Source organism: Hippocampus bargibanti, linkage group LG10, assembly GCF_051943395.1.
Source record: "Hippocampus bargibanti isolate YZ-2025 linkage group LG10, ASM5194339v1, whole genome shotgun sequence".
NCBI lineage: Eukaryota > Metazoa > Chordata > Actinopteri > Syngnathiformes > Syngnathidae > Hippocampus > Hippocampus bargibanti.
Window position 1 is genome coordinate 21229255 of NC_142743.1, and position 15588 is coordinate 21244842.

The 15588-nt window shown below is 39.2% G+C and overlaps 1 protein-coding gene across 2 annotated transcripts in view; it reads right to left on the bottom strand.

Moving 5' to 3' along the window:
* Positions 1-6904: 6904 nt before the first annotated feature.
* The window catches only part of sgcz (sarcoglycan zeta), a 160489-nt gene continuing 151805 nt past the window's right edge, over positions 6905-15588 (bottom strand). For both annotated transcript variants that reach the window (XM_089006548.1, XM_089006547.1), the window contains 2 exons: positions 15387-15510; positions 6905-9984 (listed from right to left, as the gene is read on the bottom strand). In XM_089006548.1, the coding sequence (XP_088862674.1) occupies positions 9775-9984; positions 15387-15510 (334 nt within the window). In that variant the 3' untranslated portion in view covers positions 6905-9774. The remainder of the gene's footprint in view (positions 9985-15386; positions 15511-15588) is intronic.

A 15588-nucleotide genomic window follows, 5' to 3' on the forward strand; every position in this document is an offset into this window, starting at 1 on the left:
GAGTATCTCTCATGGTGAGAGCGAGCCCACCCAATCAAATACTTTGTCAGCTTGTCAGCTCCATTGAAAACTTGTGTGTTCTTCCAGACACCCGCAGTTCATAAGAAGAGCGGGGCTCATTGCATTGAAAGGTGTCACAAATTGAACCTCAAAAGTTGAACTACCTGATATCTGAACAAAGATTAAATGTGTGTATGTGCGTGTTTGTACATTTCTTTTCAGTGATTTGTTCAGGGCAGATCGACCTTACCTGGTTGTTAACAGGAAAATGATGAAAACAGACTCGGTACGGTTCCTAAAAATTGTGCTTTCATGCTCATTCAAATTAAGACATGTCTTGAATATTTTTTTTACTGTTTACATAATTGGTAGTCCATTTAAACTGTTGACACTGCTATTAGATTTTTTCAAATTGAGGCAGTTTGAACCTGGAACAATTATTTCTCTTATTTCCTATTGGAAAAATCTTTTTTTTAAATGAATGAATTTTATTTCAGCGTTAGCTTTGGTTTAGAAAAAAAACCAACAACCAAATGTTCTTTTGTGAGCCTCCAACTGTCATAATTCTTTTCCAGTGGGTTTATAGGTAATTACGTAGGTAATACGAAATAGACAATCAAAATGGAAGCAGAAATTTGGCTAAAGGTTTGTGCCATCTCTGACAAATGACTTCCCATATCAATGTTTGAATCACAATCTTTTTTAACGGTGGCGAAAATCTGCTTTTTCAAACTTAAAAGACAACCGACGTCACTTTTTTGGTTCCTAACTGACATCAGAAAAACATATAAAACATATCGCATCTAAAATACCCAAAACACGAATTATGATATTTTTATTCAAATGCAAAACACCTATAAAAATGACTTAAAGTGTCCAAATTCTGCAAAAAATTAAGCTGCGAATTGGGCATTTTCAGAAAGTCCCACCCCCAGTTCGTGACGTCACGCCAAGACGTCTTGCATTGCTGGAGAATCAAAACAATGGCTTCAGATTCGGAGAATGTGCTTTCTTGTTACACATCCAGTTATGAATATGATTCAAATAGTTCTGAAGAGAAAAGCATACATGTTTGCAACCAATTAAAGAATTTATTTCGTGCCATTTTGAGGCAACATTGGGGGGAAATCTCTCACCCAAAAAGAAGCAGAAAATGGCCACCCAGCACCTGTGAGGAATGAATCAGTCCGTTTCCACAGGATGATAAATTCCTTACATGGAGCTTGGACGCCCTCTTCTGGCTCTTTCTGGTGCAACACGAGGTTTTCAGACCAAACAAGCATTGACGTGATGGAAGGACTGCTATAACGTGTCCTTTTTTTTGCTCAGGGGCGTTCCTTCAGTGACGTCACGTACGGACTCGTCACCAACTCAAAAACAAGACTTCCGGAATATTCAGCACGAGTCTTAAAACGTAAAATATAGCTACATGCGGTGGAAGCTTTTTAAAATACGCTCAGTAGAAGTCATTTGAAGCCATTTTACAAATTATGGACACAACTTGTCCGGAGACGTCGGTTGTCCTTTAAACTAACCCAAAGGGACCATCTCTGGCGTTAAGAAAAAGGCAAATAAATGCATTGAAAAATGTCCCTTGGAAGTGGTATTCAAACGAGCATCATATGTGACACCCGTAAACTTTGAGATCTAAAGGTTGTCATGGCTATAATGCGTCACTTACATTACACCTTCACATACAACATATATTCTTGAAATAATTATAATATGAATGGATAATGGTTCAACTCTAAACAAAAAAAGGAAGACTGGAAATAAAGCTTGTAAATATACAGCACACATCACATCAGGATTATTTCATGTCACGAAACCTTATGCGCTATCAAACCAATGCATTTAAATGCATGCAGACGAGCTCTCCTCGAGATTGTCTCTCGGCGCCCTGTTTCGATCCATTGCATCCAATTTCATTTTGGATTATTTTGTTCAAGCCCAACACATTTACTGCATTACTTTACATTGTTGCCACATTGGCAAATCTGCTGTCTTATTGACAGCTAGACGAAGGTGACAGACACATTACTGCACACCTTGTCAGCCATCAGTGCACCCAATTAAACAACAGGGCAAGGAATTGGACGGCGGAATAAAAGAAGATTGTCACACACCTCCAAACACACCTACATTACTGTCCACAAAACTTCTGTTTACACTTGAGCCACCATGCAGGCACACACACGCGCACTTATACACCTGCATTCAGCTAGATTCACAGTCAATAGGGTGTTGGATGACAGTAAGTGAGCTAGCACAGGCGTAACTTCTTGACCTAGAGGCCATACAAAAGACAAAGATACAGGGATGGAAGAACATGTGAGTGTATGTATTGACATGCAGTCCTCTGTTCTTCCTTCACACGTTGCAATGGCCCGCTTTCAAATTGTTGAATTAAGGGATTTAGTGATTTTAAGCCCCCTTGTTTTCTTCTCAAAAATAGCTCTGCGTACTGTGGCTGACAGGTGGAAAAGCAGCTCTTCCCTCTTCCGCCAGTTGACTTATATTTTTTTTAGTGTGATAGACAAATAAAATCTTGCTAACTTTACATTCAATCATCTCTTTCTATCTCGCCAATGATAATACAGTAAAGTCTCGTTATATCGATATCGGATATATCGATAGTCCCGGTTATATCGATACTATTTCTATGCACGCACGGAGAAAATTACATGCAAACAGGATCGGATATATCGATAGTCCCGGCTATATCGATATTTTTTCGGACTCCCTTGAATATCGATGTAACGAGACTTTACTGTAATACATAATTTTTAACTATAGGTTGTGGGAAATGGAATGGACACACACCATTTCTTCAGTATTTTTCATTTCCAAGAAATCATAGAGAAGGTAATCCAGCAACGTCGACAAATGCAATTTTCAGATTAGCAGATAGTCCATGTAAATAGAATAGAACCCGAGGAACCGACCCAGTCGGATAATGTCCAGCTGATACGGTGTGAGTGATGTGTGGTTGTACAGTCCTAATGGCATAGTCAGAAAAAAAAGATGACTCATTTGAATATGACCGTTTCCAGAGGTGGTCACTTTCCAAAATTCCATAATTTTTTTTCTCCTCTTGACTTCTTGATTTTGAACTTTATTACATACTTATCGCGTCTTTTCCAAAACTTCCATGTTGGACATCAAAACTCCAATGACTACTGCGGTCTGGTGTATCGGGTTGTGCAGATATTCATGACAAAGCCAAATGTTTAGTGGAAGACAGAGTAAATTAAATGCATTGCAATCTCATTTTTAAGAGTTGGGGTGATATGAGGCCATCTTTCTGTTTGCGAAGTGTATGTCCATTCATTCCGTTCATACAATCACCTTCATTTTATGGCGCCTGAGGTCTACAAACATTTTATCAAAGTGGACAAATATTTGAATGTTATTGTCGAGACGCCACATCGTAGGCGAAGTGTGAAATAACACTGGTTGGTTGTTTACAACTCGTCGAACCGTATTAAAAATTTTTTTAATTGAGTTAAAAAAACGTCAGCATTCTTGTACGTCCACAAGTATGCATCTTTTTACAAAGATAAATACTGTGGATATAAAAATACAGTAAAGTCTCGTTATATCGATATCGGATATATCGATAGTCCCGGTTATATCGACACTATTTCTATGCACGCACGGAGAAAATTACATGCAAACAGGGTCGGATATATCGATAGTCCCGGTTATATCGATATTTTTTCGGACTCCCTTGAATATCGATATAACGAGACTTTACTGTAGATCTATGTCCATATCAGTATAGCTATAGATATAGTAGAAAGCATTAGAATGTCTTTAACATAAAGTTGGGTTTTGCTCTGTTCAGCTTTCATTTGAATTTTCAAAATCAATGTTTCAGCCTTTACATAAAACTGAGCACCTGAAAAAAAACACTGAACCGAAGCCTCCTTTTCTCCATAATTAGTCTCAATGTTGGTCTGCATCATTACAAAAGCTTTTTACTCAGTCATGGCAGATTAATTTTTTTGCTGAGCCTTTCCTACGTTAACTTTAATTGGAGAGGAGGATGCCAGTTGTCAGCCTGAGTACTAATGTGCTAATTCGTCTTCTTGTCCACCTCTTGTGCCTCCATATCAGCGATACATAAGTCTCAGATGTTCAACAGAGCTGACTAAATGCATGTTTCGAGATATACTGAACAATCAAAAGAGGATAAGGAACGGTGCAGTGCGCACATATTTAAATAATGAAGTATGTGTATTTTGTTTCATCTCAAACGACTCCCCGCGTGCGTAAATGTTCAGAAGTTCAGCTGGATGTGCGTCTCCTTCCTTTTGAGGAAGCCACCCTCCCCGTCAAGTGGGTTCAGTTTTTCAAATACTTTCTATTTGGGTCATTGATGTCCATTCCAAAAGTAATTTTATTGAAACAGTCTTCCTGTCAAATCTGTCCAATTTTGAGATATAAACATGTTCATTCATTCAAGGACAAATACTGTACTTGAACAGACTGTGTGCCAATGTGCCAATAGTGCACCTCAGTAAACCTGCACTATGTATTCCACCCCTGTGAGCTGTTTGCCTAAAACTTTTATCTTAAATAAAGGTGTCCCAAAAAAATCTCGAGGGACAATTTTGTCAATTAAAGATTTTGATTTAGATCTTTAGTCAGTGGAACTGCGCATTGTGGAGTAAGGAATTTTGATGAGCGAAAACCGTATTTTCCGCACTAAAAGGCACTGAGGAATACCAGGTACAACTTCAATGAAAGCTCCATTTTAAAACTGTTTTCATATATTTGGCTCACCTACACTATAAGGTGTACAAAATATAACCTTGAATAGTGGTTGCGGCTGCGTTATGCATCCATTAGATCACAGGTGTCAAAGTGAAGGCCCGCGGGCCAAATCCGGCCCGCCACATCATTTTTTTCGGGCCCGCGAAAGCAAATCAAACTTGTTAAATTCCATGATGATTGCTAAAATCTGAGCCAAAATTTCATATTTTTGGATGTCAACCACAATAAAAGTCATTATTCTTGACTTCAGATTTGAAAACGAGTTATTCATTAATTTGCTGTGTGCTCTATATGTAATATTTGAAGGGATTTAAACATTCTAATGGGTTCCCTAAATTCATAACGGCCCTCGAGAGGAAACCATAACTACAATGTGGCCCGCGGCAAAAAATGACTTTGACACCCTTGCATTAGATGAAGAAACTATAGTACAATACAGCTTTATTTATATGGGGCTTTTACAACCGCTACACCTGTAACAAAATACATTGCAGAACACGAAAAACAGTATGTACGAGAAATCAGACTAATAATCCATATATAAAGTGCATTTGATTATAACATACACTGTCAGCTTTTGAGAAAATTCAGTGCTTTTAGGTGCGCCTTATAGTGCGGAAAAAAACGGCACGTTCGAATGTACAGGATTTGCATTTTCTTACCTTACACAGTTGAGTTTTCGTCTTGGCTCTCAAAGTGAAATAATGGCCTTGGATCTGCTCCCCATTTGGCCACAATCTTTGTGATCCTTTATATTTTGAGGTCTGTATTGTCATCATCCTGAAGGTTGCACTCGGGGGATAATGGTTTGATAGTCCATTGAGGCGTAAACAACAATGCTGACCAAATGATTGCATACCATGAAAAACGTAAACCATGCGGAGTGATTTTAGCATTTCATCTTTGGGATCCAAGATGTCCTAATGGTACGTGAAATTCTTAGCATATTAAGGAAAATCCTTTTACAAACAAGCCAGGTGCCTATTCTGCATAAGCCCACAATTGATGAGCCATCCACCTACACACGTGTAGGTAATTGGTTCAAAATAGGAGAGACAAGCAATAGGGAAAATAATATTTGTATGAAAAATAAACACAAAGAGGACCATAAATCCTGTAGAAATTGAGTAATTAAATAAGAACAGACTATTTTACTATCACCTTTATGTCTGTGCTACTTTGATACCTCTGGCAGAGGGATTAACTCCCACTATAACAGGCCTCCTGTGGGTTGTTTTCTTTTAAAAAAAAAATCCCCACTTTTTCTTTTATACCACCACCTGTGGAGAAAAATGATAAAAGGAGACATGGGTGTTTGTATCACAATCTTTTCAACAACCCCGTTGCGAGATGCGGCGCAAACACAGCTTCAATTGTATACTTGTTATCATCAATGTCTGACGGAGTGCACACCAAAGTAATTATCCCAACAATACGACATGGTTGACGGTTTTACTCCGATTAATTAGAATAATGTCCCCAAAAAATTAGGAAGAAAGAGAGACTGACTCCCATTGGAATTGTATGACTTTGTCTTTGTACAAAGTAAAAAAATTGCCATTAGTATAATTCAGTGACACGTGGGTGTCAAGCAATACTCACATGTACTGTAGAATATTGTTTGATTATGCAAGCAACAGCATATAAACAGCGTATAAACAGCATCATAGCCTGTTTATTCTGTTTCCACAAAACAAGCTTTTCAGGCTCCTGGAGCATCTTATACGTGTTATCTTTTTTCACTTATGTTGAACGCTGAGTGGGAGGGAGCCACCATTTGGCATTTCATTGACAAATCAAAATACATACGATAAAGAAATAGAGGACTCAACATCCACCCATTACATTCAGGTGTGTCAAATGAGCCATCCTTCACAGCCCACGTGGGGAACGAGTGGCGTGTAATGAGTTGAGGTGTTGAACATTCGTCCGGCATGGATTGAAAAAAGTACTTATAAATGAGGCATAGGAAATGCAGTATGAAGATTTGAGGTGGGGGAGGGTGTCAAAGTACAGTTTTGAACAAAACTGTAGAATATAAATACAAATCCAGTGTGAACTCTGAGCAGAAAAGTGATGATTCCCAACACTCTTTAAAAAGAATATCTTCATTTATTTTATTTCATGGTATTCTTATATACATGACATTATTTGTGCTTTTTGTTATCAAGGGTAAAATCAAGTCAGAAAAAATAACAATTGAAAACCAGGGTTGTATAATTCTTTTTTTTTAGACTGCAACCAAAAACTCAAGAGGGGGACGTGGTTGGGTAGTGTGTATGTACGCATGTGTGTGTGTGTGTGCGTGTGTTGGTTAAAAAAAGGTAATGGGTAGGTAGGTCGATAGATAGGTTGACACTTGCAGATGTGCACTGAAGGGAGCGTGAATGTCCAGATTGGGATGTGCTTTTACTAACAGCAGCAAAGGCACCTGTGTATCACTTTGTTAAAAAAAAACAAAAAAAAAAAAAAAAAAAACAGAATCAGTCAATAAGTCAGCCTCAGGGCTTGAATCATATTGGGCAAATAAAGCTCAACTGCCCTTCAGCGGGTGGGGGATGACACCTGTGCTGATGACTTATGTTATTCACATCACACATTACTTCAAAAATAAAATAAAAAAAAGACTCAGGAATCTCAAGTTGTTTTGTTTTTCGATTGCAGAGATGTTGAAAGGTTAGCCAGGATGGATGACACATGTTTGCAAAGCCTGTATGTAGACAGGAATTGGGACAGCGGGAAGACCTGAGGGGCCTGCACACAATTTATCCCAAAGATGTCTGATGTTCTCCCAGACCAAACTAATCTCCTTATGATGTTAGTATATGACAGTTTTATTTTCAAAATTCCCCACAAAGTCAGCATAGAATTATACAGGGTGACCCAAAAAATGCGTACCCATGAAAATTTCAACTGAGGCTTTGATTAAAAAGCTATTTATTTCAAATTACAACCACATATTATTCAGTTTATGGGAGACCATCGACCAGAGTTTCAGCTATTTCTGTCAATTTTTAGTCTATTTATGGCTTTCCCGAGATGTGTTCCAAATGTCCACCATTTCGTTGCAAGCAAACCTGTACTCTTCTGACAAAGTTGTCAATCACTTTAACACACTCTTTGGCAGGGTCATCCAAAAAGATGTGTCCTACTGAGTCCCTCACTGCAGCAATGTTTTTTTTTTCCCCGAAAGAGGATTGTGTAAAAGTGATTGACAACTTTGTCAGACCTGTCCAAGTTTGCTAGCAACAAAATGGTGGACATTTCGAACACATATTGGGAAAGCCATAAACTGACCAAAATTTGACAGAAATAGCTGAAACTCTGGTGAATGGTCTTCCATAAACTGACTGATGTGTGGTTGTAATTTGAAATAAATAGTTTTATAATCAAAGCCACAATTGAAATTTTCCTGGGTATGCATCTTTTTGGGTCACCCTATACCAAATGAAGATAAAGAATTTAGATTCAGAAGGTCCTACCACTGAGAAAATCATTTTAGTAGTGCCCCAAGATGAATTGGAGTTGAATATAACATGAGTCACAGATAAATACATCAATGAAAATAGTGAGTCATGTTGGGTGAGACGATAGTGATCGATTACTGGCTAATATTGTATAGAAAATGCACAGGAATTACAGAAAGCGTAATCGGTTGAAAATGGGACTCCGGGGTGAGGCTCTTTGGCTGTGTTCTCATTGGATTTATGGTTGCCTGGTAACAAGCTGTAGATTATGACCTGGTTTGTGAAAGACACATTTTCAAAATATTCATTTATCCATTATAATTCTTAAACGTGACATGATGCCAAATTGACTGGCCAATGATTTGTGTTTGCCGGTATGAATGTTAAAAATAAAAATAATCAGTATTGTGTCTTTTTTTTTTGGTCCTGATGATACCACATCAAAACATATTAAAAGTCAGATTATGATACCTGAACTGGTTTTACTATTACCGTGGTGTGGTGGTCAGAAAGAAAGAAAGAAAAAGAAAGAAAGACAGAAAAACAGAAAGAGAGAAAGAAAAGAAAGAAAGGATTGAAGGAAGAAAGAACAAGTGGACACAATGCTCCTGTTGTATTGGCAGATGAGTGTATTCATTGAGACACTGTAAACCGACCTTAAATTGTAATGAATAGTGAATGAAAATAGTGAAGCAGTAAAATAATTCAAGTGCAAGGGAAAAAAAAAATCTAATGATACACAGAGACTGTGATGTGAAAAACAACTCATTATCCTTAGTCGTGACACTATTATGTGACTAAAAGAGTGTGGATGACGAAGGGGGGTTGTCAGTCATACTTTTAACATTTGGGTGCAAATTCCAGAGGGATGCGAAGGGGAAGGCCTTTCTGGTATAGCTTGGTCCAGGAGGTCACCTCAGCTTCCCACTGGATGAAACCGAAAGTGGGAATTACCCACAGCTTGAACACGTGATCCTCAGCTGAGGTTTTACCCACAGTCCTTGTCTGTGTTCCTGCTGGTGAGGTTGCAGTCATAACCGCGAGCTTTTTGGTCATTCAATGAACACTATAATTACTTTTAACTTTCAGCTTTTGTCAGATGACCACATATTAAAATGCAATAGCCACACGGGCATAGATATCTCATAGTCCGACAGAGTACGGTTGTTGAACATCCGTGTTCATTGCGTGATACCTTGAACTTACATTGGCATTTCCACCAAATTCAGCCGTTCTGTTGACTAATACGCCGTGTCGGTCCAAACCATCTAGTAGGTAACTCGGCTGCTGGTCGATTCTCTCTCTCATCCTTGTTGATTCAGTTCTTTCGGGTGAACGGTCCCATGGTGACTGGTGCTTCCAAACTCGGATCCATTTTACATGACTGGCCATAGTACAGTCAATGACCACTGGCTCTCTTTTGGCTTGCCATAGGTTTACCACCATTAAGATTCCTAATGATTCAATTTGTTGGCTCGCATTAGCTTCTCCCCAAATGGTTCATTATTTCTCACTTACTGTCAAACTTTCAGCTCCAGAGACAAAAGTTACTTGTTGTTTGGCAGGTCGAGCCTTTTTCAGCAGGCGATAGGTAGAGCTTGCCATTAGCGCAGGCACACACTTCGTACACTCCTGTCTGTTTGGTGTAGGTGGTACCCGCTGCTGCACCTTCAAGTGGGTCCACTGCACTGCCAAGGGGAATGTTGCCCAGACGGATGGTGTTTGCGTCTAGAAAGATCTGAGAACATAAGGGATTAAAGAGAAGGACATTCAGACTTTAATTGTGGCGGGGTGAGAATGACAACACTTTATATATATGTGGCCAGACCAGAGACCATTCTCTTGAAATCTAATTAAGATATCGCGCAGAATTTAGTGTGGTAGCATTGCTAAAAAACTGTTGAAATGCTTTTACAGAGGAAACATGAACATGCATCATTCCAAAATGGAGCAAATATTATTGAAATAAAGAGAATAAATCCGTTAGGCCAAAGAGTATTTAAATTGTAATCAATATGGCCCATTTGAGAGTAGAGTTCTATCAAGTATTTCACCAAAGTTGATATTGGATTGTGCAATAAAATGACCTTTTTGTCCCTGTAAATCATTAAGCACAATGAGGACCGTGAGCCAAAGGAGTCAGTCAACTCTAAACCGGTTTAGATTACTAGAGATGGAAATACTAGTTGCTGTCAGGCAAAGGTATTACCGGTACGCAATCTTGTGCACTTGCAAAAAGATGTGACGAGCATGACCTCTCATTCCCAAACTCAAAAGCTGCCCCCATTTGCAAGGAATGATTTGTTAAATATTTTACATTTTAGAAACATGTTAGGAAGGAACTTTCTCACCTCTTGATTTACTATTATTATTATTATTATTATTATTATTATTATTATTATTATATGTGTGCAGTATGAAGAGGGAATACACTGCGGAGAGCCCGACAAGTTGATGGAGAGAGAAAGGACAAATGAGGAATCACACATGAGAAGCAATTAGTTGAAGTAATGATTTCACTCCGCCTGATGAGGTACATCTTGATGTGTTTAAAAAAAAACACACACACATCCACACTGTCTCTCGACAAGAGCGAAATATAATTGCCGCCTAAAATGCCTTAAAAAAAAGTTTAAAAATGTCTCACAGGCTTTCGATTGTTCACAATCCCCTTTTCACAACACTCCTCGTAAAATGGACATGAGCTTTCACAACCTACATGCTCCTTAAGCGCTTGTAGATACACTAATGAACGTGTAAAGGCTTGGGCCATAATGAATTCATTTGTTGTTTCAGCAGTGTTGATAATGACCATTATCTCTGATTCACTTCATGGGAGGAAATGTATTAGGCTTATAGTGGTGAGTACTATTATCAAAAGAAATACTGTTCACAGATATTTCCATCCATCCATCCATCCATCCATCCATCCATCCATCCATCCATACCGCTTTTGAGGTGTTTGTTTATGTGTGGATGAAGCAAGGATGAAGAAAAATAATACAGTAAAGTCTCGTTATATCGATATCGGATATATCGATAGTCCCGGTTATATCGATACTATTTCTATGCACGCACGGACAAAATTACATGCAAACAGGGTCGGATATATCGATAGTCCCGGTTATATCGATATTTTTTTCGGACTCCCTTGAATATCGATATAACGAGACTTTACTCTATATATAAAAATAGACCAGCCTTTCTTCAACCAATTCATGAAACTACAAAGGGAACAATGAATGTGTGTCCTACTAATACAGTTTTCAGACAGGTTCAGGGGTACCATGGAATACAGGAACTGAATTTACACATTTTGCTGTGGTTTACAAAACAGGCTTCATGATGATGAATACCAGTTTAATTTTAAAACTATAAATACAGTAAAGCAAAAAAAAAAAAAAAAAAAAATCAAAGAATAAAGTCATACTATGAATCTGTTTTTCATGGAAAAAATGGTTTGACAACTCCCCCACAAAAAAAAACAAACAGTAAAAAAAAAAATCTATCTTAAAAAAATGAATCTGCGGTGGTCAAACCCAAATATGCAGAGAGTTCAAATGTCTCCATGAATTGATCTTAAAAATCCCATTTCAGTTTTCTGAAAAACAGGATCTGCTGCAATCCCATCAAGAAATTCGTCCCACAAATGTACATACAAGTGTACTATTAATAGGCTCCTGATAGAGAATAAGAAGTTATTGTCTGACTGTCACATCTCATACAGCTCCTCACGGCTGAAGAAAGAGTGGAGCCATCTTATGGTGCCAATGATATTGGCACTTTTGAAGGGCGTTTATGTGAGTAACCTTGTATGGTGTAAGCTTATCAAAAAATGGACTGCATTATTTCTAGTGTGACAAACAAACTCAAATCAACCCAACTTCATTGGCAGAAATTGTCAGCATGGATTGTCTTTGTGGGGCCTAGGGTTGCCTGGACATCATTTCAGGGTGATTGCCTGAAGGCAGCTGGGTGCTGGGAGCGGCTCCAGCACACCAAAAACCCTTGTGAGGATAAGCGAATTAGAAAATGGAAAACGGATAGATGGGATTGTGAATGCACACAATTAGTAATTGTCAGTGCACAGTATGTGAACACATACAGTACCTGTTGCACACCTGTCCGCTTCCTCTTGAATCGCCAATAAAAGCTGCTCAGGCTCAGTTATTGCCTTTTGAAGGAATAAACGCAGCCAAGGGTGGCAACAGGGCATTTAATATGACATAGCAGACCCACCTGGCATGTCAATGATATCTAAAATGAACTAGGGCATTTAGATTGGGTGGTAGAATGAAGAGAGATGTTTTTGTCTATGTGAGGAAATACGTTTGGTACTTGGGCCATCTCGTAATACTACCACAACTATGACGCACACCGTCAATATTAAACAAAAACTGAAGATTTCAGCAAGCCATTTTTCCATGTATCTCATCCGGAGCACTTCACAATCAGAATATTTATCTAATGATGTAAAAAAAATATTCTACTGCACAATCAGGGACTCCCTTACTCGAGGCAGGATGTGATCCCCAACCTTCAGTGGCCATTCCACCTTTTTCCAATATTGTCTCAGATTTGGAGGTGTGGACTTCACACTCAGCTTCCAATCACAACAGTGAAAGTTACAGATCACAGCCAAAAAAACAAAACATCACCCGCAAAAGCAGACATGCAATAATCAGGCCACCAAACTGAACCATGTCAACAAAAGTACATCAGTACGTTCTTGATGCAAATTGGCTAGAATCACTGCCAATGGACGGAATGCATTAATGATGGAAGGATGACGAATGAACGAATTGCCCATGACTGGTTGAAATAGATTACCCCTTTGCACATAATGATAACAAAGGTAATACTGGAAGTAAGGATAAAGGATAAGTACAACCCATGCAGCATTCACATGATAATTACACAGCAAATAATGGGATTCACACATGTTTATCATGACAAACAATTCTGCACTCAATATTGAAACTTTGACTTTGCCGAGCCACGTTGCAAAGACAAAATAGACGACCACAATCCAACCAGGTGGGACGTGGTGACGGTGTTTGAGTGTTTTACACAGACCATTAGGCTTCCTGAATAGACAGGCAGGTAACTGAAGCTGACAATAGACTACATGATTGGAGCACAAATTGAAATAAAAAATGACCAGTCTACTTGACCACATGCACACACACATATTGAACATATCACATACAGAAAGCGACAACAAAATGAAATGCAAGGACAGTTTACATGCCCCAAGGAATAAGAGGCTGTGTATGAACCCACAATAGCCCAAAATGCCTTTTTTAACTGTGCCAAGCAGAGTTCAAATACCAAAACCCAATCTCGGCGGCTTTTTGTTCACATTTATACCATGCCTCATACTGGACTCTCATGAGGCACACAAACAGAGTCCACAAACTTTCACAGATGTTCCACCGGAGATTTACCTGTGCTCTCCCGGTTGTGAGTCAGCTATAGAAACCGCTATTTGTGTGACTGTAGGTTGACTCAAGTCTGTAAATCTATTTGTTGTTTTTTTTCTTGGTGAGGCAATTTAATTTGAAAGTGTCATTGCCATTGTGAGACCCAATGACTGTGACCGATTCCTTCCAGCATTTTAATTCATTCAACGTTCTGCTGCTCTTCACACAGGTTAATGGACAAACAGAAGCACAGCAGCCAAAACACGACACTTTAGACAACCAAGACCTGCAAGCGAAAGTCTTGATAAGACTCAATGTTGTTCCAACAAGCCTAGTGGTAACTTGAAATACAATTTGTGTATTGCTATAAAACCCTTGACCTCACAATGAGGAAAACTTCCATCTCCAATCCATCTCTAACATGTACGATACTGTTCACTTCTTGGGAGACATCCATCAATACATGGACAAGAGGGAGTAAAAAGAAAGAGAGAGAGAGAGAGAGAGAGAGAGGACAAAAGAATGCATGAAATGCAGAGACAGAGAGAACTGACAGAAAATAAGGAAAAAAAGTCCCCTGCTTCTTCCTATAAAGTGACAGTCATGCTGATGTACAACCCTGGCAGCGCAAAGTTAATTAGATAGGCTGGGTTACTCAGATATGAGAGCCTGAGAGGATGGAGGAGGATGAGGACATGTAAAATAGGCTTTTCCAAACTGTAATGTGAACATCCTTGCCAGTGCATTGTTTCTCTTGCCACAAAAAAATATCATCATTCTGAATATGTAATAGCCAAAGTCAGCTAGGAAAGGCTATACTCCTCCTGCGATGCTGCACAGGAGCTACGAAATCATAAAACACATCAATGGGTGCTCTTATTGCATGCTAAATTTAAGTCCAACACGTGGGTGCATAATTAGTGATGAAGTTGTGTGCTTTTCCAGATGAAGGGTCAGTGAAGAGCCAAGATAAGGAAAGAAGTGGGCGAAGACTGTACGGGGGGATATGAGAGGGTGGTGGAAATGAGGAAGAGAGAAACTTCTTTTGGAGAGGAGCATCAAACTTGCTTTCTCAGCCTTGTAGAATTGTGTGTGTGAGGGGTAGAAGGTGAGAGGAGGAAAGAAATAGAGAAAGTGTATTAAATATATGAATGACACAGTGTATCCAACGAACGAGGCATTTTTCTGTTAATTTCACACCGATCTCACACACACACACACACACACACACACACACACACACACACACACACACACACACACACACACACACACACACACACACACACACACACACACACACACACACACTGGCCAAGCATGAGCTCTTACTCCCATGTGGCAGGCTGTTATTCAAACAGACAGACAGTAAGATAAGATACCAGGCTAATAGAACACACACACATAACGGCAGCAGATGACAGGGAACCTCATCAGAGTGGCTTTAATGAAGTCACTTTCCCAAACACAAGGGAGAAGGGGAGAAAAGAAAGACAGGGTCGTGAGATTGATGATGCTCATTAGACTAGCAAGGTACTTTAATGAACGATGCCCCATATTGTGTTGTATACAAAAAGCACACAAAAGTGAGGAGATAAACACAGACAGGGAAACGTCATGGTTATAGGAATACAGATCAATCGCAGACTGTACGCAAACCCTAAATGGATGAAATATTGTAGACTCACTCAGGATCGATGAAATATTGTCTACTCACCTCTCCTTCTGAGGACTGCAGCAGGAGATCTTTTCTACATGACGCCGTAAAGTCTCCAACACCAGCATTGACTTCCACACCTCGGGGTGCCTCCAGAGTTAGGGTCCGGGTCGGTGACTCAAGCCTAAGAAATATACACACTTTAAATTTGGAGAAATCAGCGGATTATCAATACGGATGAGTGAAAATCCGACTGGACCCT